We start from the raw sequence: 12,424 nt of genomic DNA, 5'->3' as shown, positions 1-12,424 counted from the left end.
CTCTTTAAGACCCTGCTTTCACTTCCTTTGGGGATATACCCAGAGATGAAATTGCTGGACCATATGGTAATAATAATTTTTAATTTTTTGAGGAGCCACCAAACTGTTTTTCACAGCAGCTACACCATGTTGTATCCCCACCAGCAGTGTACAAGCATTCCAGTTATTCCACATCCTTGCCAACCCTTGTTATTTTCATGGTTTTTGATAGCCATCCTAATGAGTGTGAGCAGACTCTCATAGGTTTTTTTAAAAAAATTAATTAATTAATTAATTTGTCTGTGTTGGGTCTTCGCTGCTGCATGGGCTTTCTCTAGTTGTGACGAGCTGGGGCCACTCCTCGTTTCAGTGCATGGGCGTCTCACTGTGGTGGCCTCTCTCGTTGCAGAGCATGGGCTCTAGGCGTGCGGGCTTCAGTAATTGTGGCACACGGGCTCAGTAGTTGTGGTTCCTGGGCTCTAGAGCACAGGCTCAGTAGCTGTGGTGCACAGGCTTAGTTGCTCCGTGGCATGTGGGATCTTCCTGACCCAGGGCTCGAACCTGTGTCCCCTGCATTGGCAGGCGGATTCTTAACCACTGCGCCACCAGGGAAGTCCCTCATTGTAGTTTTGATTTGCATTTTTGTTATGATGAGTGATGTTCAGCATCTTCATGTGCTTATTGGCCATTTGTATATCTTCTTTGGGGAAATGTCTATTCAAATCCTTTGATTACTTTTGAATAGGTTGTTTTTTGTTGTTGAGTTTTAGTTCTTTATATATTCTAGATATTAATCCCTTATAAGATATATGACTTGCAGATATTTTCTCCCATTTTGGGAGTTGCCTTTTTACTATGTTGATGTTGTGTTTTGACACAAAAAATTTTTTAATTTTCATGAAGTCCAATTGGTTGGTTTTTTCTTTTGTTGCTTGTACCTTTTGTGTCATTTTCAAGAAATCATTGCCAAATCTAACATTGTGAAGCTTTTGCCCTATGTTTTCTTCTAAGGGTTTATATAGTTTTAGGTCTTACATTTAGGTCTTTGATCCATTCTGAGTTAATTTTTATATAATGTTAGATGAGGGTCCAACTTCATTTTTTTCATGTGGATATCCAGTTTTCCCAGTAGTATTTGTTGGAAAGACTTTCCCCATAAATGGTCTTGGAACCATTGTCAAAAATCATTTGACCATATATGCAGGGGTTTATTTCTGGACTCTGTTCTATTCCATTGTCACCTTTATGCCAATACCACATTGTTTTGATTAATGTAGCTTTGTAGTAAGTTTTTTAAAAAAATATTTATTTATTTATTTGGCTGCATTGGATCTTAGTTGCGGCATGCAGGATCTTCGTTGTGACATACAGGATCTTTTTGTTGTGGCATGCAGTCTTCTCCAGTTGCGGTGTACAGGCTTCTCTCTAGTTGTGGTGCGTGGGCTCCAGAGTGTGCGGGCTCAGTAGTTGTGGTGTGCTGGCCTTGTTGCCCTGCAGCATGTGGGATCTTAGTTCCCTGACCAGGGATCGAACCCGCATCCCCTGCATTGGAAGGAGGATTCTTAACCACTGCACCGCCAGGGAAGTCCCGTGTAGTAAGTTTTGAAATCAGGAAGTATGAGTCCTCCAGCTTTGTTCTTTTTCAAGATTGTTTTGGCTATTCAGGGTCCCTTGAGCTTCCATATGCATTTTAGGGTGGGTTTTTCTATTTTTGCAAAAAACATCATTGGAATTTTATTAGCAATTGCATTGAATATGTAGATCACTTTGGGTAGTGTTAACATTTTAATATTAAGGAACATAGGCTATGTTTCTATTTATTTATGTGCTCTTTAATTTCTTTCAGCAAGATTTTCAGTTTTCATTCTACAAGTCATTTATCTCCTAGGTTCAGTTATTACTTTTTGATGATTCTATAAATGGAATCATTTTCATAATTTGTTTTTTAGATTGATCATTGTTAGTGTATAGAAATGCACCTGATTTTGGTGTGTGACTTTGTATCCTGTTATTTGCTGAATTCATTTGTTCTAACTAGGTTTTGTGTGTGTGTGTGTGTGTGTGTGTGTGTGTGTATGTGTGTGGAATCTTTAAGATTTTCTATATAATATAGGAAGATATTGTCCATGAACAGAGATAATTTTACTCCTTTTCTAATTTAGATGCCTTTTATTTCTTTTTCTTGTCCAATGGCTTTGGCAAGAACTTGAAGCACTATGTTGAATAGAAGTGGAGAAAGAAGGCATTCCTTTTTTTAAAAAAAAAAGTTTATTTATTTATTTGGCTGCATTGGGTCTTAGTTGCAGCACGTGGGATCTTTCATTGTGGCGCGCAGGCTTCTCTCTAGTTGTGGTGCGTGGACTCTGGAGTGCATGGGCTTAGTTGCCTTGTGGCATGCGGGATCTTAGTTCCCTGAACAGGGATTGAACCCATGTCTCCTGCATTGGAAGGCAGATTCTTAACCACTGGACCACCAGGGAAGTCTAGAAAGCAGGCATTCTTGCCTCATTCCTGATCTTAGAAGAAAAGCTTTTAGTCTTTCATCATTGAGTATGATGTTCACTGTGGGTTTTTAAGATGTGGGTTTTATTATGTTGAGGTACTTTCCTTCTATTTCTACTTTGTTGAGTGTTTTTATCATGAAAGAGTGTTGAATTTTGTCACATGCTTCAATTGAGATAATCTGCATTGAGATAATCATTTTTTTAACTTCATTCTGTTAGTGTGATGTATTGCATTGAGCAATTTTCAAATGTTGAACCATCCTTGCATTCCAAGAATAAATCCCATTGGTCATGGTGTATGATCTTTTTAATAAGCTGCTGAATTTGATTTGCTATTATTTTGAAGATTTTTGCATCTATGTTCATGAGGAATATTAGTTTGTAGTTTTCTTACAGTGGCTTTGTCTGGATTTGGTATCAGAGCCTTAGGAAGTGTTCCCTCCTCTTTAGGTTTTTGGAAAAGCTTGAGAAAGATTGATGTTATTACTTCTTTAAATATTTGTTAAAATTCACCAGTGAAGCCTGGGCTTTTCTTCTTTGGGGGGAGATTTTTGATTACAGACCCAATCTCCTTACTAGTTATAGATCTATTCATATTTCCTATTTCTTTGTGATTTGATCTTGATAGAAACACAAATGGAATTCATTCCTTTCAACTAAGTTATCCAATTTGTTGGCATACAATTGTTTATAGTACTTTCCAATAATCATTTATATTTTTGTAGAATCAGTACTAATTTCCCCACTTTCATTCTTGATTTTAGTAATTCTAGTCTTCTCTTTTTTTCCCCTCAGTCTAGCTACCTGAAGGTTTATCAAATTTTGTTGATCTTTTCAAAGAACTAAGCTCTGGTTTCATTGATTTTTTTTTTTCCTATTGTTTTTCTAGTTTCTATTTTATTTGTATTCTAATCTTATTTCCTTCTTTTTGCTACCTTTGTGTTTAATTTGTTCTTTTTCTGTTTCCTTAAGTTGTAAAGTTAGATTATTGATTTGAGATGTTTCTTGTTTTAAATATGTGTTTTTAACTGTAAAATTTCCCCTTAACACTGCTTTTACTGCATCCCAACAACTTTATGCTGTGTTTTGTTTTCATTCATGTCTAAGTATTTACTAATTTCCCTTTTGATTTGTTTGATCCATTGGTTGTTTAAGACCATATTGTTTAATTCCCACAAATTTGTGAATTTTCCTTTTTTTCTGCTGCTTTTAGTGATTTTTAACTTCATCCTGTGTGGTCAGAGAAGATACTTTGTATGATATTTATCTTTTAAATCTATTGAGATTTAATTTGTGGCCTAACATATGGTCTGTCCTGGAAAATGTCTCATGTGTACTTGAGAAGAATGTGTATTTTGTTCTTGGGTAGAATATTCTGTATATGTCTGTTAGAGTTAGTTTATTTAAATTCTGTTTCCTTACTTATTTTCTTTCTGATTGTTCTATCCATTATCGGGAGTGGGATATTGAAGTTTCCAACTATTATTGTAAAACTATTTCTCCCTTCAATTATGTCAGTTTTTGTTTCATATATTTTGATGATCTGTTATTAGGTGTAACTGTTTATAATTGTCTATCTTCTAGCTGTACTGAAACTTTAATAATATGTAATTTCCTTCTTTGTCTCTTATAACCTTTTTGATTTGTCTGATGTTAGTATAGCCACCCCTGCTCTACTTTGGTTACTACTTGCATGGAATATCTTTATCCATCTTTTCACTTTTGATCTGTTTGTGTCTTTGGATCTAAAGTGAGTTTCTTATAGACAGCATATTTGAGTCATGTTTCTTAATCCATTTTGCCAAACTGTCTTTTCACTGGAGAGTTTTATTGATATACACTTACAGTAATTACTCATAAGGAGGGATTTATTTCTGTCATTTTGCTATTTTCTATGTATCTTATTGCTTTTTGGTCCTTCAGTTCCTGCAGTCACTGTCTCTTGTGATTAGTTGAATTTTTGTAGTGAAATGTCTAAATTCCTTTCTCATTTGCTTTTTGTGTAAGTTTTATAACTATTTTCTTTGTGGTTGTCATGGGATTACATTTAACTTCCTAAAGTTATAGCATTCTGATTTGAATTTATACCAGCTTAACTTCAATAACATACAAACACTATGCTCCTTTACAGCTCTGTCCCACCCCTTTTGATTGCTGATGTCACAGAATTACATCTTTATACATTGTGTGCCCCGAAATGTAAACTAATAATTATTTCAAATGCATTTGTCTCTTATAATTATGTAGAGAATGAAATGTAGAGGCACAAATATACTACCATTATAATTGCCCAGATATTTACCTTTATTCAGATCTTTATTTCTTCAAACAGCTTCAAGATATTGTCTAGTGTTCTTTAATTTCACGTGCATGACTCCCTTGAGCATCTCTTGCCAAGCAGGTCTAGTGGTAGCAAACTACCTTTTGTTCTTCTGGGAATGTCTTCATTTCTACCTCACTTATTTATTTATTTATTTATTTATTTTTGGCTGCATTGGGTCTTCGTTGATACATGTGGGCTTTCTCTAGTTGTGGCGAGTGGGGGCTACTCTTCATTGCAGTGCCCATGCTTCTCATTGCGGTGGCTTCTCTTGTTGCAGGGCATGGGTTCTAGAGCACAGGCTCAGTAGTTGTGGCCCACGGGCTTAGTTGCTCTACGGCATGTGGGATCTTCCCGGGCCAGGGCTCAATCCTGTGCCCCCTGCATTGGCAGGCGGATTCTTAACCACGGCGCCACCAGGGAAGCCCTCTACCTCACTTTTGAAGCACAGTTTTGTCAGATACAGGATTCTTGGCTGGTAGTTTTTTTTTTCTTTTAGCTCGTTGAATATATGGGTTTATTGCCTTTTGGTCTCCAAAGGTTCTGGTGAGAAATCTACTTATAATCTTACTGAGGAGCCCTTGTAGGAAACAAGTCATTGCTTTCTTGATGCTTTCAAGGTTCTCTTTGTCTATTGAAAATTTGAGCATGTGTGTTTCTTTGAGTTCATCGTTTTTGGAGTTTGTTCAGATTCTTGGATGTTTATATTCATGGCTTCATCAAATTTGGAATTTCATTTTCAAACTTGGTGTCCATTTTTGAAAATCTTAGCCATTCTAGATGTGTAATGGTGTCTCACTGTTTTAATTTGCAATTCCCTAATGATATATGATGTTGAGCATCTTTTCATATGCTGATTTACCATCTGTGTATCTTCATGTTCAGATCTGTCGCCCCACAACGTGGCTGCTCCTTACAGCTGTTGCCTTTTTTATTTAACGAAATTTTAACGTCTTCTCTTCAGTGGTAGCTCCTGGTGCATTCAAGCAGCATTGCTTGCTTCCCCCTTTGTGCCCATGTTCTCTGCATGTTCTTTTGTCATAGCATCTTTGACTGCCTGTTACATTTTTATGGGTTTAATCTTTGCTGTTCTCTGCAATGCTGAACACTTCTGTCTTTCATCCATTTTATATTACTTGCACCTAGTTGAATACCTGGCACATGGTGTTCTTATATGTTGCATGAGAGGTTGACTGATTTAATGTATATTGATGGGATATTTTCAGTAAACGTTTGCTTTTCTCCCAAAGTAGAATGTAAATAATGGACACCCTTAGCAGCCTTTTGTTTACTACAAACTCAGTAAAATGATTTGCAATTCAATGGGGATATGCTGTTTCAGGGACCATTGTCATTCATGGATGTGTTTGTGGACTTTACCTGGGAGGAGTGGCAGCTGCTGGACCCAGCTCAGAAGCACCTGTACAGGAGTGTGATGTTGGAGAACTATAGCAACCTGGTGTCCCTGGGTAAGTACCACTTCCCTGAAAGGAGTGTGTGTCATCTCCAGGCTCCCCTTGTTAGTTGCTGAAAGCTGGGGCACTTTTGTAAAATGCTTGGTGATTTCGGGCTTATATTTAGAGGCCAGATTTTCTTATTCCCCCTTTGGCATCAGAATCTGCTGGTCGAATGGTGTTTACTTTGCCAAAGTGCAAAAGGGCAGCTTCATCACGCTGCCTCTAAACCGAGTCTTCCCCATTCTGCTGAATCCCTGGGTCCTAGGCAGTTTTGGGCCAGGTTGTCTGTGATTTTCTATTCACAGGGTATCAACACACCAAACCGAATATCATTTTCCAGTTGGAACAAGAAGAGCTGTGGATGATGCAAATTCCAAGTGAGGGCCATCCGGGTGAGTGGTCAGGACATTTAGATCTTTTCCTTCTTACTCAGAATTGGTGTGAGTTCTGACATGATGTTCCCTTCGTGTTTGTACTTTTGGGTCATTTGTAACCATTGTCTCTTAGTTAATCTCCTCTGTGGCATTCTCAGCTTCCTTCTTACTTTCCTGTGGTGTTAGACTCATTTCATTATGCAATTAAGCAAGCTTTTCCTCTTTACCTCTTTTCATGTGACTTTCACACCCCTTCTACTTTTTTTCTATTTTTAAAAAATTACTTCCATTCATATTCAACAACCACAGTTCCGATTTCCTTCTCCTTGAAACCTATGTGTTAGGAGATTCTACCCTTTCTGCTTCTCCTTCCTAATGGCTTTGTCATCACTGTTCTTTCTGAGTGTATTCCTGCATCATTTGATAATATCAGTTCTCTTGCCTGAAGCCTTTCCCCCACGCCTTACTCAAGTGAACCCCATGGAACCCACTCTCACACTGCACGACACAGTGCTTATTCTCCTCATGCTTTACTGCCCTCGCATGCTCTTTCCTCTGAGTGCAAAGGGGTCTTTCCTATATTCCCCACTTTCCTCGTATGTTATAAGTTTTAAAAGACTTCCACTCTGAAGATTTAAGCTTTTTCTTTCTGTATTGGTGACTGACAGCCCCATCCCTCTTTAATCTGGCCTTTGGTACTGGGTTTGATTGGTCCACAGGGCATCTTCCCTGCATGGGCCACTCCCTTGTTTCATTTTTCAGAAACTGGAATTGGAATGTCTCTTCTGCTGCCCTGTAGCTGTATGATAACTTCTTCTCACCTTCCTGTTTGTTAGTTCTGCTATGCTCCTGGTTCTTCTTCCTGGCACTGGGGCGTGAGCCTAAGTCTCCTTTTTATGCAGTTCTCTTCACTAGTCTTGCTATAATCTGTTAGTATTTTGGTCCTTCAAAAATAACTCTTTTAAGGCCTCCATCTTCTCAATTCCCACCTCCTTCTCATTGGGAATGAGATAATTCCCAATATTATCTTGTTTTTTTTTGGATACACCACACGGCTTATGGAATCTTAGTTCCCTGGCCAGGGATTGAACCTGGGCCCTTGGCAGTGAAAGCATGGAGTCCTAACCACTGGACCACCAGGGAATTCCATTATTTCATTTCTTGCTTGTTCTACTTATTAGCCAAATTTATACCTTTTACTCTTTTTATACTGTTAGTTCATCCTGATGTTACTGTCAGATATATTTCCCTAAGCAACTATGTATTCCGTCATAAGTGTGGCAGGATAAATCAACAGTTAATCTTTGTATTATTAGGATTGTTTCAGCTGCAATTTTTGATTAATCCTAAATCAAACTATTTAGGCAGAAGTGATTTATTACCACACATCACAAAATGTCCTGATGTGGGACTGATTGACTTACTAAATCCCCAAACGTCTATCTCTGCCTTGCCATTCTAACTATGTCAGTATTTCTCAGATTTCTTCCCCTCATGATCATCAGATGGCTCTTACAGTTCCAGCCAACACCTGTAGATATACCAGTGGGCAGTGAAATAAGAAAGACTGTTTCTTCCCACATGGCCCTTTTAATCAGGCATTAAAATCTATTTCAGGAAGCCCCAGCAGACTTACCATGTTGAGCAGGCTAGATTCTTATCACATATCCCTGTGTAAAGAAGACTCTGGTGAGGGAAATGGGGCTATCACTGTTGGCTCAGCTATATCATGCTTCACTCTCGGCAGGGGTATGGAGGTGGGTCCCCATTTTCCTAACTGCAGCACATGGCCTTACAAGTGGAGGTAGGAAATAAAATCAGGTTTCTGCCAGCCACGAAAAGGGCAGCAGAACGGCTTGGTAGGCAGCACTGTTCACCTCCATCTACCTCTTTGGTTAGCCATCATCCAGTCACACCCTTCTTTCCATCCATTCGTCTTCAAAAATATTCTATCACCCCTCTTGTTATTCTTCCAGTATATTAATGCAAGTCTAGGATCTTTGCTTCTAATCAGACGTGGTGGTTCTTCATGGTCTGGTGATCTATAATTAAAGATAAGTTATCCACGTACAACCAGCCAGACAGGTAGAGTGGTAGAGAGAAGTATAGGGTGGGTACAACAGGAATGTCGTTCTGGGAGTGCAGCAGCAGTGGCACCACAGAGAAGCATTGGAACCCGGGCTGGGCAGGCTGTGCTGGGGCTTCCTGCCGTGGCGTGGTGAGCCTGGGTTCTGCTGTCTTAGCATGATTTCCTCTTACATTGTTTTCTGTGGCTAAACTCAAGATGGGCCACAGCCAGTAATCATGTTTAATACAGTCTTGAATCATGTTTAAATAATCTTTAATCTTGTGAATTCCTGTCTTCTACTCACTGGCTCTGGTATTCTGTCCTTATTTCTTGAATTCTTTGTGCTCTCCCTTGAGATACCAGCAATGATCTAATTTCCCGCAATTATTGTTGTAAAGAAAATGCTCAACAGCATATACATTAGATTTCCTGGGAAATCAAATGAAGGAAGCCAGAGATGTGGGAACCAAGGGAAAATAAGCAGGAGTGTGGTGGCAGCAACAGAAGAATTGGAAGGGTGAAGTACAGAAATTGACAGATTCAGTATCCATGAACTTTCAGAGTCTACAGGGACAACACTGACAGCCAAACATGAGCAAATATGATTTGAGGGCAAAGGTTAATTACTCACTGGCCTGTTGTCTTCTTGATGGAAACACTTCTGACTTTAAGACCATGTATTGGGTTGGCCAAAAGGTTCATTCGGTTTTTTCCGTAAGATGGCTCTAGTAGCGCTTAGTTGTCTTTAACTTCATTCGAAACAGTTTTGTTAGATTGTATTGTGATAGTTGTCGTATCAGTGTGCACTAAAAAAAAATTATCAAAATTGGTGAATATTTGTGTAGCCATTTTAATATTGAAGATGGAAGAAAGCAACATTTTTGGCCTATTATACTGTATTATTTCAAGAAAGGTAAAAACGCAACTGAAATGCAGAAAAGGATTTGGGCAGTATATGGAGAAAGGGCTGTGACTGATCTAACATGTCAAAAGTGGTTTGCGAAGTTTCATGCTGAAGATTTCTCTCTGGACGATGGTCCACGGTCAGGTAGACCAGTTGAAGTTGATAGCAATCGAATTGAGACATTAATTGAGGACAATTAACGTTATATCACAAGGGAGATAGCCGACATATGCAAAATCCAAATCCAAATCAAGCGTTGAAAATCATTTGCACCAGCTTGGTTATGTTAATTGCTTAGATGTTTGGGTTCCATATAAGTTAAGGGAAAAAAACCTTCTTGACCATATTTCCAAATGCGATTCTCTACTTAAACGTAATGAAAACGTTCCGTTTTTAAAACGAATTGTGACGGGCAAATGAAAAGTGGATACTGTACAATAATGTGGAACGGAAGAGATCGTGGAGCAAGCGAAATGAACCACTACCAACCACACCAATGGCTGGTCTTCATCCAAAGAAGGTAATGTTGTGTATATGGTGGGATTGGAAGGGAGTCCTCTATTATTAGCTTCTTCTGGAAAACCAAATGGTTACTTCCAACAAGTACTGCTCCCAATTAGACCAACTCTAAGCAGCACTCGAGAATAAACATCCAGAATTACTCAACTGAAAACACATAATCTTCCATCAGGATAATGCAAGACCACATGTTTTTTTGATGACCAGGCAAAAACCATTACAGCTTGGCTGGGAAGTTCTGATTCATCTGCCATATTCACGAGACAATGCACCTTTGGATTTCCATTTATTTCGGTCTTTACAAAATTCTCTTAACGGAAAAAATTTTAATTCCCTGGAAGATGGTAAAAGGTGCCTGGAACAGTTCTTTGCTCAAAAAGATAAAAAGTTTTGGGAAGATGGAATTATGAAGTTGCCTGAAAAATGGCAGAAGGTAGTGGAACAAAATGGTATGTTGTTCAGTAAAGTTCTTGGTGAAAATGAAAAATGTATCTTTTATGTTTACTTAAAAACCGAAGGAACTTTTTGGCCAACCCAGTAATAGCCAGTAATACTCCCTCCAGAGCCGCTGTAATAGTCAAACATGCTCATGTTCATTTCTCACTGCATGGGGGTGGGTACTATCCCAGTTGGGAACTGATGTTTGGGAAAATATAATTTGGAGGTTGTGTACAAAATAAATAAGAGGGTTCAGATTTAGGATGTAGGGAAACCTGAAGTGAGGTATTAAGATCCTGTGATGTTGCTGTCTTCAAACCTGACCTGCTTCTGTGTTCTCTTAATACTCTTTTCTGTCCATTGCCTTGGTCAGCATATTACTTTGGGACATCTAGGTCAACTCTACCCATTCTCTCTTCTGTTCAACCTCCAAATATTTGTCATTATGACTGAGGACTTATTCCTGTGTCTAGTTCCCTATCTACTTTGTATTTTTGGAATTTGGTTGGGGGGTGGGAGTTGGGTTGGGTTTATGTTTAAACAGCATTCTGGCCACCCTGCCCCGTCTGTTTTTCATTCCCCTCAGAGAAAAACAATTTCATCTCTTTAGCTCTTTCTTATGGTGTTTACCTCCATGTTTTCTAAATAACCAGCTTATTCTCTTGCACCTTGATTTTCTCCTAATTGCTTAGTGTGAAGGGTAAAGATTTAATTCTCTTTCATCCTCCTCTCCTCATACTCCCCATGATATACACACTGTCTCTTCCCATACCTCCATCATCCTAATCAAGCTGTTTCATACTTAGATCAGTCTTCAGTTTTTATATCTTTACGACCATGTAATTTCTGTTCACAGGTAAATCATGCAAGTGTACAATGGTTAGTTTTCGTTCATAAATCATTTTTTCTCTTGAGTTGTTTTACTTCCCTGCCCAGTTTTCGGTGTTATCATTAATGTATTTATAATTAATTTAACCCCAGACTCTTCTTCACATGTCTAAATATTCTTTTGGTACATTCAGCTAAATTAGTGATTCTGTCAATTTCATCTTCCTGGTGACATCACTCCCATGTCGTTTGACTTGCTCCAGTGTAACCTGATTTTTCTCAAGACCTGGTTGTACAGTTTTTAACCTGGAATCTCCTTTCAGATTTTCTTTTCTATTTTTTTGTGTCATCTTTTTTCTTGGTTTGTTTGCATAGTAGCTTCCCGTGAAAGGAACACCTTTCATAGTCGCTTCCTGTGAAAGGGTGCATTTGATATAAAATTTGAGACCTGTGCCTCTGAAAATGTTTATACTTTACTCCTGAATGCTCTGTTTTTTCTCTCCTAGTGATGCTAATGAGAAGTCAGATCCATTCTAAATTTTGACCCATTATGTGAAACTTTTTTGGTTTCTCTGGAAGCTTTATTAGCTGCTGCTTGTCAGTGTTCTGAAACATCTCGATGATGTTTCTTGTGAGTTTATTTTCATCTATTTGGGTATTCAGTGGAACTTTATTCCCAAGAGGACTGTAAACCAATCTGCAGTGGTTCTGCTTTCTCCTGAGCTCAGCACAGTGTTTGGCGCATAATAGATATTTAATGATTATTCGTCGAATGAAGCTAATGCTCAGAGATCCTTTCCCACCTCTTTATATATATTTTTTAAAATGAATAAATAAATAAATTTATTTATTTTTGGCGGCATTGCATCTTCGTTGCTGCACGCAGGCTTTCTCTAGTTGTGGCGAGCGGGGGCTACTGTTCCTTATGGTGCGTGGGCTTCTCATTGCAGTAGCTTCTCTTTTTGCGGAGCATGGGCTCTAGGTGCACGGGCTTCAGTAGTTGTGGCACATGGGCTTCAGTAGTTGTGGCTCA

At 38.6% G+C, this 12,424-nt stretch overlaps 2 protein-coding genes across 5 annotated transcripts in view; one reads left to right on the top strand and one right to left on the bottom strand.

The window, feature by feature from the left end:
• The window catches only part of LOC137776442 (zinc finger protein 268-like), a 131,200-nt gene that overhangs the window by 63,132 nt on the left and 55,644 nt on the right, over positions 1-12,424 (bottom strand).
• Positions 1-12,424, top strand: part of ZNF268 (zinc finger protein 268) — a 66,499-nt gene that overhangs the window by 49,110 nt on the left and 4,965 nt on the right. For all 4 annotated transcript variants that reach the window (XM_068562916.1, XM_068562915.1, XM_068562917.1 and 1 more), the window contains 2 exons: positions 6,146-6,272; positions 6,566-6,652. In XM_068562916.1, coding sequence (XP_068419017.1) covers positions 6,161-6,272; positions 6,566-6,652 — 199 coding nt within the window. In that variant the 5' untranslated portion in view covers positions 6,146-6,160. The remainder of the gene's footprint in view (positions 1-6,145; positions 6,273-6,565; positions 6,653-12,424) is intronic.

Source organism: Eschrichtius robustus, chromosome 14 (assembly GCF_028021215.1).
Source record: "Eschrichtius robustus isolate mEscRob2 chromosome 14, mEscRob2.pri, whole genome shotgun sequence".
NCBI classification, from domain to species: domain Eukaryota; kingdom Metazoa; phylum Chordata; class Mammalia; order Artiodactyla; family Eschrichtiidae; genus Eschrichtius; species Eschrichtius robustus.
This window is presented reverse-complemented; position numbering and strand designations above follow the sequence as displayed.